General features: G+C 46.6%; 1 protein-coding gene across 15 annotated transcripts in view; it reads right to left on the bottom strand.

The window, feature by feature from the left end:
* Positions 1-15,886, bottom strand: part of RGS6 (regulator of G protein signaling 6) — a 603,251-nt gene that overhangs the window by 88,132 nt on the left and 499,233 nt on the right. For 14 of the 15 annotated variants that reach the window (XM_019451344.2, XM_019451340.2, XM_019451341.2 and 11 more), the window contains 5 exons: positions 11,217-11,281; positions 6,825-6,901; positions 4,358-4,439; positions 2,745-2,819; positions 1,009-1,107 (listed from right to left, as the gene is read on the bottom strand). In XM_019451344.2, the coding sequence (XP_019306889.1) occupies positions 1,009-1,107; positions 2,745-2,819; positions 4,358-4,439; positions 6,825-6,901; positions 11,217-11,281 (398 nt within the window). The remainder of the gene's footprint in view (positions 1-1,008; positions 1,108-2,744; positions 2,820-4,357; positions 4,440-6,824; positions 6,902-11,216; positions 11,282-15,886) is intronic. The other variant, XM_019451348.2, reaches the window with a different exon arrangement.

Genomic DNA, 15,886 nt, shown 5'->3' with positions numbered 1-15,886 from the left:
CCCTTCGGCTTTGTATTCCAACGACCATGTGCCCTTTTGGGAATTCCCACCACACTCAGGAATCACAGTCTATAATTTACCTATGTCGGTATTCTCCTGTGCTGTGTTGTAGCCTGCGTCTAGACTTCCAAAGGCGATTGCAAACTTAAAGGCGGCGGTGTATACGTCCCGCAAAACTTTGCAACACTTACAGGAGCCGTCAATATCCACTGGGACTAATTTCTGGTGATTTCCCTCTGCACACCCTTCACACCCGCGTCACACCCACATGCTTGGTGCACTTTAGACTAGAGTCATCAATACATCTGTTTCCTCCCCTGGACCCCCCAACATAAACTTGTCAAGGGCCGGCACCTAACAGTTCATGCCTTTGGATTGCCCCCAGAAGTCAGTAAAGCATAATGTAAAGAGCAGACCCTAAAGTTCCTTCCTTACCAGCGAACCCTAGAAAGGAGTCATGTAATTAGCCATTGTCTGCCGACCTGGGTTGACCAGTTAGCTTCCCATCATGAAGGGAGACAACATGCAACCAAATAATGCTAACGCGGCCCCGGGAACCGAGCTTTCTTGCTTTGTAAGCTTGCCTTTTGCGTCACAGCAATAAAGTCGGTGGCTCCTAGCTGGCTTACTCTGCAAGTGCATGACAACTGTAAGGACTCTGTGACACCAGTCCCTCTCCCCCTGCGGCCCCCACAGCATTCTGTGGGAACCCCGACCAGAGCAGTCACCCCCAAGGCATTGGGGTAATTCCTTCATGCCCTTCTCTAATAACTACGGGGGGGACTCTGCCCTTCTCTAATAACTACTGGGGGAACCCGGTGAAGAATTTTTCCTCTCAGGCTTCCACGGTTGTTCACACTCAGCACTCAGGGGTTCAAGTCATTCACAGCTGGGTTCCACTGTGGTTTCCAGGGACTCAAAGCTCACTCAGCCTTCAGAGGTGAGCATTCAAAGGGCTTTCAAACTGGCCATGTCTCCTCCAGGGAGTGTGGGAGTCCATTCATTCACCTGTTTCCGGATGTCCTCTTTTGTAGTTTTCCTGATTGGCTGACTGGGTATGTGCACAGGGCTTTGCGACTGGGACTCTTCAGTCACACCATACACTGACTAGAGAAGAAGGAAGAATATAGAATCACGCACCCACAGAGTTGCAGGGGGCCTTAAAGGCAGGCAGTGCAAGCCCTCATTTGATGTTTCCAATATCCTCTGTGACATCCTGACAATAAGTGGTCAGCCTCTGCTTAAATGTCTACAGTGAGGGGAACCCTTCCTCTTGAAGCAGCTTTGTCCTATCTTTGGGTTACCACTATTAGGCAATCTTTCCTCTCGCTAAGCTGAAACGGTCTCCTTGAATATCAGTGTTTCTCCAAATACGGTCCATAGACCGTCTGCAAAGAATCATCTGGGAGTTCTTGGTGAAGACGAACACTGAGTCCCACCCCAGACCTACTGAATCAGAGTCTTTGTGGGTGGGGCTCCTGAATCTGCACTTTTATCAAATGGCCCAAGTGATTCTGAGGCATAAGAAAGTTCAAGAACCACTATTGAAAGTTATGCACATGACATGCTCATCCAGTATAAATTTGAGGTGGCAAAGTTTCAGATTTTCTTCCTTTTCAGCCAAAGAGCTTTCTGGCCTCAGTTTCTCCACGTTGCTATGGCTGCTGATTAAGCCATTCCTTGTGCTAGAGACAGATGAAAAACAACCTTTGCTTTGGGAATGAAACAAAACCCAGAAGGGTATGCAACGTATAGCTGAAATCTATAAAATCAAGAAGGGCTCAGATAGAGTGGAGGTGAGCTCCACGAAATTCTGGAATAGTAGAATTAGGGGGCCTTTAAAGATGAAATGAGGATGTCTTAAGAGTAACACTATAAAATATCATAATATAATACAAGATAGCATAATCATCTCAGTAAAGAATAAAATATGTAAGTAGATTCAAGAAGTTGATATATATGTCATGGGGTGTGTGTGTGTGTGTGTGTGTGCGTGTGTATATGAAAATGGAAGGATTGGAAATAGGAAAGAAATAGGAATGTCTGGGGGCACACCTCTAACTTTTTGAAGTTAATATTTTGGAGGACAGACAGGTTCTCCTCCAATATGGTCCTGGGTGCCGTTGTGAGATGGGGATATAGCCGTCGTGGGGCAGACGGAGTATGTCACCCCTGGGTAGGCCACGGCTACTGCCCCTTCCAGGATCGTGAAACACAAACGATCGTTGGCCCATTCACAGTTGAGCAAGATGGTGTTTCGAGTTTGAGTGATCTAGCCATATAAAAGCCTTTCAAAGTACTAAGCTCACCTTCACCGGAGGGATTTTGATACTTTTTGTTCCTTTAGTTTCTTTTCCTCCCCAGAGCCAACTGCTACTTACCCTGCAGACCTCAGCGCACCTGAGCCTGCTTTGGAAGCCCTCCGGAAGCCCCCAGCCCCGGGGGCCCCCCTCCCGGCCCTCCTGTACCGTCCTGTATTTCCCTAATGCAGCCTTCCTGGTACTGTTGCCTGTTGGCGTGTGCGGGCTGTGGGCTTCGTGAGGACTTGTCACTGTATTACAGCAGCAAGAAGGGTGCCAGGTACGTATCAGCCACCCCACAAATATTTGCAGAATGAATGAATGAAATGGTTTCACAGGACAGAGTGGGGTAGAATTAACACAGAGCAAATTACTGCTTGAACAGTACCAGAAACGGAAGGGCTATTTGCATCAAGAATTTTTAATTCAGCTAAACTAGCGAACCTTCTTAACCTTTTGCGGGTTCTTCAGACGCCGGCATTTTCTGATATCCATTTCTGTTGTGTTCACACAGCCTGGCTGAGAAAAAAAAAAAAAAGAAAAAAAGAAAATCGTATAAATTACTCAGTGAAAATCACACATTCCAATGTGACCCAAGTGACACCGTGAGACCCAATCTTTGCCTTTCCCATTACAGATAATACATGATTGTCTCCATTTTGCCACTTACAGTTTCTCTTACAAAGACGTCTCATCTTTAATACGTGTTCCTCCACAAGTTCTCACGTGAAATAATACAAGCCTGCCTCACGCTGTCTAGGGATGATATGGAAAGGACAGAGTGTACCGTTTATAAGAGTAAACAGGTTATTCAGAAGGGCCAGATAGTTTCAGCCACAGCCTTTGTCGCTACACATAGCTAACCATCTAAAAACAATCCCAATACCACGATGGGGAATTAGTATTATCATTATTATTATTATTTTGGTTTTGCTTTTAACCAGCTCTCTTAGGAAGGGCTGCCATGGTATCCTCACTCTGGCTCCTTTTCATGAGGGAAATGCAAGCTTTGTTTTAATAACAGGAAGTCAGAACTGCATCGAACCTCATTATTCACGGATCTTGTCTTTGTGGATGCACCTATGAGCTATCATTTACGTCGAACCCCCAAATCGGTATTGGTGGTGCATCCGTCATTCTTTGTGGACCTGTGCACAGTGGCAAAAACTGTGAGACGTGTGCACGTTCCTGGCGAGGCTGAATTAGCCGATGCTCTGCCTTCTTGCTTCATCTCCTACTGTAAACAAATGTCCTTTTCAAGGCCTCTTTGCTACCACCTTTTCCATGTGTCTGTGCTTTCCGTTGGTGATTTTGCTGTTTCAAGTGGCCCCCGAACGTGGGGCTGAAGTGCTGTCTAGTGTTCCTACGTGCGACAGGGCCGTGAGGTGCCTGGCAGAGACAACAGGCGTGTGAGGTAAGCTTCCTTCCGGCGTGAGCTATAGCGCTGTTGGCCACGCGTTCGATATTAATGAATCAACGGTATATATGGAATAAGCTGTCTTTAAACAGAAGCAGAATTGAGCCGTGGTTATGTATTGGTCACCTGAAGAAAATGCTGTGACCAGAGGATCACAGGAACCTAACCCTGTATTTCTCCCAGGAAAATGGCTCAGCATTCGCTAACTCAGCGGACCTGGCAACTTTATAGAACGTGATTACCGTGAATACCGAGAATGGGCCGCATTTGGAGATTATTCTGTTTTAGGTGGAATGACACTAGAAATGGAAACTGCTTATTTTGTAAGCAGTAAACCTCCGGGGTCCAGAGGTCCCCAGGGGCACTTCCCACAGCGCCCCTTTTCCAAGTTCATATTGTCATGGATGAATACTTTTTAAAAGCTGGAACTGAGATACATTCCAGACAATCTACTGAGATTTTGCTGACTGAACGGCAAAACCAATTTCACAAAGTTTAGCAATTTCCTTTAGTTTTAAGAATGAGACACCTGGTGGCTAAAGATAGTCTTTTCTTTCAAGCGAAGGAAGAGGGAAAAGTAACAAAACCAAACAAAAAAAACCCAACCAAAAATGTAGACAACCAAGCAGAGCTTTCTCACCACTGGCCTGTGCACATCCCAAAAGGCCCGTTCTTGACTATCCAAAATTTTCCTTTCTGTCTTGTCCTTTTTCCGATCTATCCTGAAAGAGCAAAGAAAAGAAATCAGAGGCTCCTGTTTCTAGGAGCTTGGTGAACACAGAGCTCTTGGCACCTGTGTGACCCCTGCTCTCTGCACAGCTGTCAACCAGGGGCGGACGGTTCCCTCAAGGAAACCTCAAGAAGCCCACACATGGGAAGAGGACTTGTTTTCGCCTAGACTGCAAATCATCAGAGAGGTGGAATGAGCATGGCGGACCCAAGGAGAGAACCAGAATCCGGCTCTCCATTTGAGTGATTAAGACTTAGATTATTCAGAACTGAATTTTCTGTGGGCTTGCCCCCACCCCTGTCACCGTGGATCCTGCATATTCAAATTATAGGAAAGGATATGGGCTTGTGGTGTTCCATCCTCAAATTTGAAAGTTTGCTTTAGATTCAGAGTCAATAGAGGTGTCTTCAAAATGCTGCAGTTACGTGTTTTAAAAGTCACTGAGACCATCTGGCTTTCTAAAAGCAGAGTCATAGCCTCAGCATGTGACAAGATCCAGAAGGCAAATATCACTGGCCTCAGCTCGGGGAGGCACACATTGCAAGAGGGAAATCACAGGTGACAAAGATGGGTTCTTTATGTTCTGATCAGAACACAGATAAGAGGTTTTTCTTTTTTCTTTTTTTTTTTTCTTAAGCCTGTATTACTTCATAGTGCCTCTCTAAGTAAAAAATAACAGATTAATTGTCGTGTAACTTCTGGTTCTTGGCTCTCTTGGGAACACTTTAGTTGACTGATCTGAAATAAACCATAATCATCCTGTGATTTTTGTGATAATTACTGGGTACTTCAATGGCCCACAATTATAAAGTAGTCGGGAGTTAATCAGAAAAGCTAATCGAGAAATACCATACATGTACAAAGTGACGATTTCCCCTCCTTTTTTAACACACGATGCCGTGTGATCCTGAAAGTGCAAATTAGTGCTCCTCTTTGGTTCCCAGTGGCTTCTGGGTCCACCGGCTCAATTCTGCCTCCTTCCTACCCTCCCACTTGCTCTTTCCTCGGGGGCCACCATGGCTGCAGAGTCACAGCTCAGCATCCGGTGCCTGGTGCCCACCTCCTCCTAGGCTGCCGGCAGCACCGGGGTGTTCTGCAGGCGTGTGAGTTCATGGGCAGAGGGGAAAGCCAGAGAGTGCAGAGGGAGGGCGAGAGCAATGGCACCGTGCCGGCCACTGGACTCAAAGACGTCAGGTCATTTCCAACTACGACCACACCTGTGATCAAGGCTCACCCGCACAGCCAGGAACCAGCCTAGGTGATGGGGCTGCAACAGTGCCCATGGAGTGCGGAAGGGGTCCTCTGAGGACCCACGGGGGGCTGCTCAGGGAGGAGGTGCTTGCCTTGGCCTAGCTCAGGGTCCCTTTCTCACCCCTTTCCTCCATCTCTTAACACTCCCTGCAAAATCAGAGACCATTGCTGGAAAGGGCCAGAAAGAACCCAACCTGAGCAGGTTCATTTCCCAGGACTGAAAGGATCTGGTTGACAAGAATGTTTGTCGGCAGGGGGACATTTAATGCCCACTTCTCATGTTTCCTTAGAGGGGAAGGGATTTCCACTCTACTCTCTGGGAGGGAAACGTGGGGAAAACACTCCAGCTAGTCTCTCATCTCTTGTACTCCGGGGGAGAAAGAGAAACTTTACTGGCAGATCTGAAAGAAGAAACTGAGAAAGCTCAGGTCGGTTCTTGCCGGGCCCTATGTTCTGGCACTCTGTTCACTCCGCACACAGTGAACTTATAGGGGTCGACTCTGCGCTGGGGTGGGGGGTTCTGCAGCTATCCAGCTCTGCCCAGCATGGGTGAGTTTAATTCCAGGGTCAAGATCTGTAGTCACAGATCCAAAGTCATGCCCTATAAACTGGCTTGTATCAGTAATAATCCTAACACGTTGGACTCCGATGTCTGACTTCTGTGCCTTATTTTTGATTGGTTCTGGACCCCTCCCCTGGGGGAAAGGGGAGAGGGGTTGGCCTCCCTAAAACTCCAGCATGATTTCCTCTGAAGACAAGGTCTCCAGACCTACAGGAAAAGTGGGTCTGATGTTTTTCAGCCCCTAAGCACAGAAGAATAATTGGAAATCTCTTCAGGAAATAGGAACATCTTCTAACCAGAGTTCTACACCGGGGAGCAAGCCCATTGTTTGCCAGAACACACACTTTTGAAATTATTTCAGAGTGCCATTGATGATGAAGATGAAATTTATCCATCTTGACCTTGATTTCTACTCTGCTGCCCTCATGTGAGATGATAGCGTCCAACCACAGCTGGCTGGCCATGAAAGGACGCCCTGCCTTGGTAATACCAATCTCACACCACCTCCATAGTCCAGAGAGTTTTTTTTTTCACTTTCCCAGGGTCTCTGTCAAGTTCACCTACTTCACTTGTGCTTCTGCTTGCATAAAGATGAATTCCCACTTCCTTGCGAAGGCCCTCTGGAGTCTTGCTAAGTTTTCCTAATGAGAAATGAAAATCAACGAGAAGGCATTAATCCTTGTAAGTTTGCGCATCGACACCTATGCTTATTACAAAGCAGTCATCTATTTTGGTTACTCCCAACAGAGCGGCAGAGCCCCCACTTTAAATCCACTGGATGTGAACCCAATGTGATTTTGCACCAGACCCTGCTGTACAGAGTAGGACTATTAATATTCATTTACACCCCCATTAAATCTGAAGTCTCTGTGGTTCACCTGATTCCTCTTCTCTTGTGTGGAACACAACTCACATAGCGCCTGTCATCAAGGCCACTGAAGACAGGAAGAAGGCTTTGTGGCTATTCACGCCACATTTGGGGAAGGGACGAGGGGACTCTTTGCAGCCTATTGGACATCTGCATGAGGAGAACCAAGAATGGATTTCTCGGGACTTGTCTTCCAGCAAACAGGGGTCCAGGAAGGTGGCAAGAAATTAGAATCCTGATGACCTGGCACTCATGCCTTTGAGAGTTTGGGGTCAAAAGCGAGAAAAAAGGGAGTGTCTATATTTGTGATGTTTGTGAAGGAAAAGCCAAAACCGGGAAGAAAGAAAAGGCATCTAGGGTTGCCTTTAGAGGAAGAGGGGAGAAGCCTTTTCTCTAAGTCTGTAGGCTTACCTGGTGGCACAAAAGGACAGTGAGGAGGGGGTGTTTGACAGGTCCCCTAATGAGCCACCTAATTCTGATGGAATGCAAGGGTAGAGCCCACATTATGCTATGTATTTTCATAGAGCTCATGCCAACGCTAATTGATTACCCTCATTAGTGGATTATTAATATAAAAAGAGCTTCAGTTGAAGATCAACACACCTAAACTCAGTTGTTACCAAGGCTCAGTGTACAAGTACCTCAAAATAACTGTTCCTTTGATTTTTCCACTGTTCATAGGAAGCAAAGGCCGTGATGCCTAAACGTCAATTAGGGAGCAGTGACATAAATTATGACACAGTCATGCCATGGAATACTAGGCAGCCATTAATGGGGCACCTGGGTGGCTCAGTTCGTTGAGAGTCCGACTTCAGCTCAGATCATGATCTCACCGTCTGTGAGTTCGGGCCCTGTGTTGGCCTCTGTGCTGACAGCTCCGAGCCTGGAGCCTGCTTCGGATTCTGTGTCTCCCTCTCTCTCTGCCCCTCCCCTGCTCACGCTCTTTCTGTCTCTGAAGAATGAATAAACCTTAAAAAAATTAAAAAATAAATAAAAAATAAAAACAATAACGTGGGCGCCTGGATGGCTCAGTCGGTGAAGTGTCCGACTTTGGCTCAGGTCATGATCTCATGGTTCAAGAGTTCAAACCCTGCGTCGGGCTCTGTGCTGACATCTTGGAGCCTGGAGCCTGCTTCAGAGTCTGTGTCTCCCTCTCTCCTCACCCCATCCACTGCTCACTCTCTCTCTCTTTCAAAAATAAACAAATAAAAATTAAAACAATAACGTGGATATTATTACTGATATAGAGAGACTCTCAACATACTACAGTATATGATCGGGGAAAGAAGCAGCTTACTGAACAATGTTCAGGGTATGATTCAGATTTTTTTTTTAAAGAAAAAATGCATGTGCAGAAAAAAGGATAGGGGAGAAGGATTGCAGGTTCTTTCCTTTCTTTGCTGTTTGAATTTGGGTTTTACAGAGAATATGCCATCAGAAAAAAATGAATAAAATTACTGAATTTTGAAAAGAAATTCTTTTAAAAAATATCTAACCACTTTTAGGCAGAAATTCAACCCAAAAGAACATCTTAATGCCATATTCTTTACAAATATCAAAGTAGAACATTCTATGGCAGGAGACGAGACAATTGGATAAAATATATCAGGAGTTGATGCTGTCTCGTTTCTGTTTTTCTAAACATGGAAAACATGGACAATTTTCTTTTTTTTCTAAAACATGGAAAATACAGGGAAGAGAGACAGAGGGTGGAGGGGCCCCCTGTTTCTGCAGGCTGGGTCTTTCCGGTAGGTTGTGTTAGGGAAGGGATATAGCACCTCACAGTGGGTGCCCCAAAATAGGACAGTGGTCTTCTGAGAGAGGGGTGACAGCTGACACGTGAGGGGACAGGAACAGGATGCTCAGATCCACAGAACAGCCACTGTCGGGTTTGCTTGGGAAGATCATGATGTTCCTACCTATTTATGTTTTTTTTTTTAAGTTTATTTTTGAGATAGAGAGAGGGAGAGGGAGAGAGAGAGAGAGAGAGAGAGAGAGAATCCCAAACAGTCTCCACATTCAGTGCAGAGCCCAATGTGGGGCTCGACCTCACAAACTGTGAGATCATGACCTGAGCTGAAATCAAGAGTTGGATGCTTAACCGACTGAACCACCCAGGCACCACCCCCCCTTGCCACAACATATTTATGTTTAATGGCTCTCACTGATAAGCACACTTTGGCCAAGTCCCGAGGCCCTGGGTCAACTCCTGCACTGTGTTCTCCAGTACTGTTTCCCCATTGGCTTGTGCACAGGTACCCGAGCGACAAGGTCTGATGCACAGGGCCTCACGCTTGTGGGAGACTGAGACGGTGCAAGAGGGACATTTGGAAAGAAGACTCTGGAAGTCCTGTTAACACTGGTTTATGGGGGAAGGACTCCTCACTGCTCCACTGCTGCTCCTCCCCACCCCCCACCCCCCCAGCCCTTCAGTCACTTGATGGCTCAGGAGCTCCCTTGCCTTCTGGAGGGCACGTGAAAATCTGGGCAGTTCCCCAGATTCTCTGTGATGCGCAATAAAGTTTGGTTTGGGGGGAGAGATTCTGTAACCATAAATTTGCAATATTTAAAATAGTATCTGAGTCGTCAAGTTCTCTGCGCCTTGGCTGTGTTAAATGGGAATGGGTACGCATGCGGCAGGGCCTCTGAATTTTGCAGGGGTCACATCTTGTGAAGGAAGGTGGTGTAGGAGGAAAACTGGGAGAGGATACCCTTTCCATCTGACACGTATCTTATCTTCTGGGTTGAATTTGGTCCTTAGATTCTACACCTACTGCCAAGCACAAGGGAGGTGGGTTTGGTGATGCCATTACAAAATTATCACATAGTAAGTTTAAAAAATTCTCATATTATGAATCCGCCCCCTCTTTTTCCTCTCGGTGCACAGTTCTATGCATTTTAACACACGTATAGATCAGATTCTCAGAACCCCCACCACGATCGGGATACAGAATAGTTCCATCACCCCCAGAAAACTCTCTGTGTTATCTCTTTAGAGCCACATCTTACCCCCCCCCCCCTGTAACTTCTAGCAATCAGTGATCTGTTTTCCTTCATGATAGTTTTGTATTTATGAGAATGTCATATAAATGGAATCGCAGTTTGTAATCCTTTGAGACTGGCTTCTTTCACTCAGTGTGAGGTCTCAGAGACACATCCAAGTGGTTGTGTGGACCAACAATCACTCCTTTTCACCACAGAGAAGAATTCCACTGTTGGGACGTAATGATATTTATTTAGCCATTCACCTCTTCTAACTTTTTAAAAAATATTTATTTTTGAGACAGACAGAGAGAGAGAGAGCACATGCACAAATAGGTGAGGGGCAGAGAGGTGTGGGGGGGGGCAGAGGATCCGAAGCAGGCTGTGTGCTGAAAGCAGGAAGCCCGTTCGGGCCTCGAACTCACGAACTGTGAGATCATGACCTGAGCTGAAGTCAGATGCTTAACCGACTGAGCCGCCCAGGCGCCCCTAGCCATTCGCCTCTTAAAGTGCACTTGGGTTGTTTTCAGATTTTGCTCATCACAAACAGGGGTGCTGTCAGCAGGGTTAGGGTGTGAACGGAAGTTCTGATTTCTCTGGAGTGCCTACCTAGGAGTAGGACTGCTTGGCTGTGTGGCAAGTATATGTTTACTTTTGTAAGAAACTGCCAGACCATTTTCCAGGGTGGCTGTGCCATTTTGCATTCCCACTTGGCATTACCAGTACTTTTCATTTTAGCCACTCTACCCCCAGAAGTCTCCCCAGGGAGTTAATCTTTGTTTCCCTAATGGCTGATGCTGTTGAACATCTCTTAATGTGCTTATTTGTCATCCTACGTCCTCTCTGGTGAAGTGTCTATTCAAGTCCTTTGCCCATTTTTGAGCTGTTTGTTTTCTTATTGCTGAGTTTTGAGAGCTCTTTATATAAAGGTGCAATTTTATTGCATGGGTAGAGGAGGTGAGAACAAGGAGGGGACATAAAAGACACTTCCTTTCCACTGCCTGAAAGGAACAAGGGAGAGAAAAAAGGAGAGAGAAGCAGAAACAGAGCTGCAGATAGGGTTTTACTCTCCTCCCACACCTAAGCTACAAAACAACCATACTTACTGCTTCATAGTCTGCCAGTTCCAGCCTTGCTTTATTCTGCATTGTCCTCTTACAGAGATAGATGGCTGAGGGAAGAAGAGAAATTACAACACGTGCAGACCCAGCAGTGCGGTGGCGTCACAGATCCACCCATCTGTCTGTCCCTCCGCTCATCCACCCAGCCATCCAGCCAGCCCTCCCTGTGAGTCTGGTGCTGCACTGAGCAGAACATCCTTCCATGGGGAAGCCATGATGCCTACCCTCCAAGAATCTTCCTTAAAGGTCAGGATTGGAGGAGGACTTCATCTTCTAGTCCTGACTGCTCCCTTTCACCCTCCTCATTCTGTTCACCCAAACATCCTCCACCAGGGTCATCTTTCACAAATAAGATCATGTTACCTTCCTGCCTATACTCCCTGCATTGCCTCCTCAGTGACCTCAGAAGAGTAGTCAGGCTCCTTAGGGTGGCGTGCTTGGTTCTTTAAGCTCCAGTCTCCTTACCTTGCCAACCTCTTCCCTCCCTGCCTCCCTTGGGCATGTGAGGCTACCAAACCCTTCAGTTCTACTCCTCTGCCCATGTGCTCTCCACAGGGAAGATCTGGCAACCTTCTACTAATCTTGGAAGACCCAGCTCAGTGTTCCCAATAGCGTCTACTCATCCTCACCCATGGAACTTAATTCCAGTGCACTGTAATCATGGATTTACCAGACTGTCCCCAGCTCTAGGCGGAGGGCTCCTCAAGGGCAGAGGCTGTGTCCTACTCAGCTTGAATCCCTGCACCTAGCACCAGGGCCGGCCTACCAGGTGGAATGAATAAACAGTGGAAATGGTGGACATCTTGGGTCTCTCTTCCCAAGCTAAAGAAGGGTTCTTGGCCCTCAGTTGCCAGAGGATTCCTTCTCACACATGCCTTCATCACTTCCCCTCCCTAGCTCTGCTTCTTCAATATCTCCCAAGTAGAATGGGGAGAATGGGGAGTATCTGCCAAGTAGAATGATCCAGGGAAGACAATAGATGAATGGTATGAGTGACCGATAGGATGGCCAGGAGACAGGGTCAGAGAGGACCTGTGGCTGACCTGTGGTTTGACAACTTAGTTATGCTAGGAGAGCTAGTTAATTCCTTGCTGGATCAACAAACCTCCTCCATGTGGTCTGAAAAATTTGCTGATGGCAGCTTACAAGACGCTGGAACCTCGTGGCTGGCAGCCTGCTCTGGTATGCTCACATTTCTGCTCACATCAGTTGAGCTGTATGTGGATGAGAGTCAGTTGTGCTTGTTCACAAGTCTGTTTATGTCAGGCACACTTGTTATTCTAATAATGTAATTTCACCAAATATTACATTTCACTGATGAAATTAGTGTGAAAAGAGAGAGTTGTTTCTATGAGGACCCAGTTGAATGGTTTGGAACAACCTGATAATGAAGAGTTGGCTAAGACAATTGCTAATGAGTTTGGTAGAGGTGAAATAACTGAAAAAAAAAAAAAGGGAAAAATAATACGAATATGAAAGGGGTCAACATACAGGTTACTTCCAAAGTGTTTTCAAATTCTTGATGCATTTCAAAGGTGCCCAAACTGGATGGTTTATTTTGAGTGTGGCTGAATTAAGAAAGAAACTCAAATTATTAGGCCCATAATCAAAGAGAGTCTTTGGTCCGATCTCAAAAAGCCATCGAATGATTGTTCTTTTGTATAGCTTATGTTGACGGGAAGTGATCAGGTAAGGACGTACCTCTTTTTCATAATTCTCTGTTGACTATCTTTTGCAAAGAGCCAGGCAGGTACAGCTCTCCGTTATGTCTGATGAAGGGGCGTCTGCTCTATTACAAGATACCTCCTTCGGTCTCCTGGACCACCATTTCGGCAGCCTATGGAATTGGGAGCTACCTAAAGAGGAAGGCCTGACATATCACCAGCCCCACCACGCGGGTCTCCTGACTCAGGAGCAGCACAGCTCAGTGGAGGTGAAAGCTGTTTTGAACAATGCTGTCGCAGACGGTATGTGGTACTGCTAAACGTAAAACCCGGGAAAGTGCAACCCAAGTTGGGCTCCGGGCTTTATTTAACCAGAAGCATCCTGAGACATTTCTAGCACATCCGGGTCAAAATGGGCCAGCTAGGTTGTGAAGTAAAACACCACACGTGGAATGCAGAGCTGGTACCATTCCTGATGACCGCGAGCAACACGGTCACCTGACTTCAGCTTGCTCCCTCTGTGGCTAAAGCCACATGGCAGGGGGTCTGTTCACCCCACCTAGGGAGGTAGAATGTAGCTGTTGAATGAACCTTTTCTTGGCATAGAACTTGGGGCTTGTCTGCACTGACTAGGGTGCCTTCAACAGTGCTTGCTGTGACGCCTGACCAATCAAATGACCACAGACAACAGCGGCCAGTCCTACTACTTGGGCATCTGGGAGACTTGCTTTAAGCTCACATGTTGGTTTTATCTGGGTATTTAATTCCTCATTGAGAAATCTTTGTCTCCTTGCCCTCACACCTGGCAACCCCACCTCCTGGCACATCACTCGGATGACACACTGCCATCTCAAGCTCACCGCATCTCACCGCGATATAAATAGAAAACACAAAAAATGTTAAAAAAAAAAAAAGAAAACACAAAAAATGTTATGAAGTGAATGGATTCCTATACTCTATGTGCAACTAAACAGTAAAAAAAAAAATAATAATGACCTCATCCTATTTCAATGTATTTAAAGAACTGACTCCCTCTTCAAACTTTGTCTTTACGAGTGATGTTGTTTACCTCAACCTCTTAAACCGGGGAACCATATTTCTCTGTTTTCCTCATACCCTTGAACTGCTTTTTAGTACACTGGGATTTTAGCACTGTAAGTCACCCGGGTGGCCATTCAGTACAGGCCCCTCGTTGCCAGCTGGGAAAACCAAAGGCCCAGAGAGATGAAGTGAGTGACCCATCGGCCAGTTAGTGGTGGAGGTGGAATGAGAACCGAGGCCTAGTTCAGAGCTGTTTCCATTAGGACATTTGCTACGTCATCTACTCATTCATTCATTCATTCGTTCATCGAGGTGTGTCCTGTGATTATCCTCAGTTTACGGACGACGGAAACGTTTCCAGGTCATTCCCCATCGTTGGGACTCCCTAAAGCTGCTGCGTCCATTCTCAATGTCTCTCCTTGACTCTGACAGCTTTTTTTAGAAACCTGTCCCTCCCCAAGCTATTCAGCCTTCTCAGTCATTCGTCACCAACAGGAAACCTGTGAATACTCAGATCAGACTCCTCACCACCCTCTTCCTCCCCATCACGCTGCCTCCCTCAGCCTGGAATGCTTGGATGGTAGGACTGTGACTTAACCAAATCCGTGTCAAAGCAACAGACACAGAGGGGTGGTCAGTAAAGGTATGTGGAATGAATGAAAGTGTCTGGTTCTTCATCAATCCAAATTATACCTTTCCGGAGTTCTTAGCTTTGGTTTTACATCCTCTCTGGCAAGATGGCCCCCGCAGAACTGATATTGTGAAACATTACCCTAGTGATAATAATACTAACCACCACCATGGTTTTTTTTATTGGTTCCTTTCTATGGGGCCACACACCAAACCTTACAGGCATTTCATTTCATCTTAATAAAACAACACTAGGAAAGGAGTACTATTAGTCTTCTAATTTTCACAGGAAATTTCTGAGGCACAGAGAGGTTAAATAACTTGCCAAGATCACACAGCTAGTGGAACCAGTTGATCTTGGAGCTGCTGTGCTGAAATCTCTCTTGGTAAAAACTTTGATTTTCTGACTGAGCTGCTTTGTAAATGCTGGTGAGTACTTTTGCGGCCCGCACCTTGACTTCTCCATCTGATTTGCCAAAGTCGAGGCACAGGAATTCAAAATAATTTTGCCTTAATGAAAGCCTGATATAAAATTGTTATTCCTACCCTTGTTCGTGCCACTCAACTCAAATTATGACGTGGAGAATCCCTCTAGAGAAAGGGAACCAGTGCCCCGCGGTGTATGGTGTGAGATGGCCTAACTTTTATGGGCTCATGTTCAAGTAAATATTTTCATCTTACTGGAGTCTAGTTATCTGGTCTTGCCATCCTCCTCCCCTCTCCGCAGCCTGTAAAAATATCGTTTTTTACATTCACAAGGGCACCCGGCTGCTGCATGGAACTGAGCCACGGTTACTCAAGTTCCGAGTCGGGCTTTTGTGAGCGGCGTTTCAGCCCCAGAAGAACCAATTTTGTGAATAGCCAAATGTAGCTCTGATTCTGAGTTGGAAGCCTTGCTTATCCACTTATCACGTGGTTTAGAGCACAGCCCAGTTCCAGAGGGACCCCGCAGTGGTGCCCTGCAGACAGCTGCAGAGACCATCAGAGGGCCCTGCCCCCTGCATAAGGGCCGTCCTCCGGACCTGGAAACACAACGACTGTAGCCTCCTTGGGCAATGCCTTGTCTGCACCCCGTCCTCGGCATTGCTCCCCACCTGCTGGCGTTGGGAGTGATCCAGACAGGGTAGCTTATCACAAGTTCTCCCGGACAGGCTTCCCTGATCACTGCCCAGCTGCCCATGCCCCTCCCTTCTCTGCAGCTGCCTCTGTCTCCCCGTGCAAGCAACTCTGCAAAGAGCTTGGGGAGAAGCTGGGATCTCGCCAAGTGCCCCAGGCCCAAGGAGAGCCACTGTGGACTGCCTCAGCAGCTCAGTCAGTCAG

This window comes from Panthera pardus, unplaced genomic scaffold (assembly GCF_024362965.1).
Source record: "Panthera pardus isolate Hobbes unplaced genomic scaffold, ASM2436296v1 HiC_scaffold_24, whole genome shotgun sequence".
NCBI lineage: Eukaryota > Metazoa > Chordata > Mammalia > Carnivora > Felidae > Panthera > Panthera pardus.
Note: the sequence above shows the minus strand (reverse complement) of the source record. Positions and strands in the feature narration are given on the sequence as shown.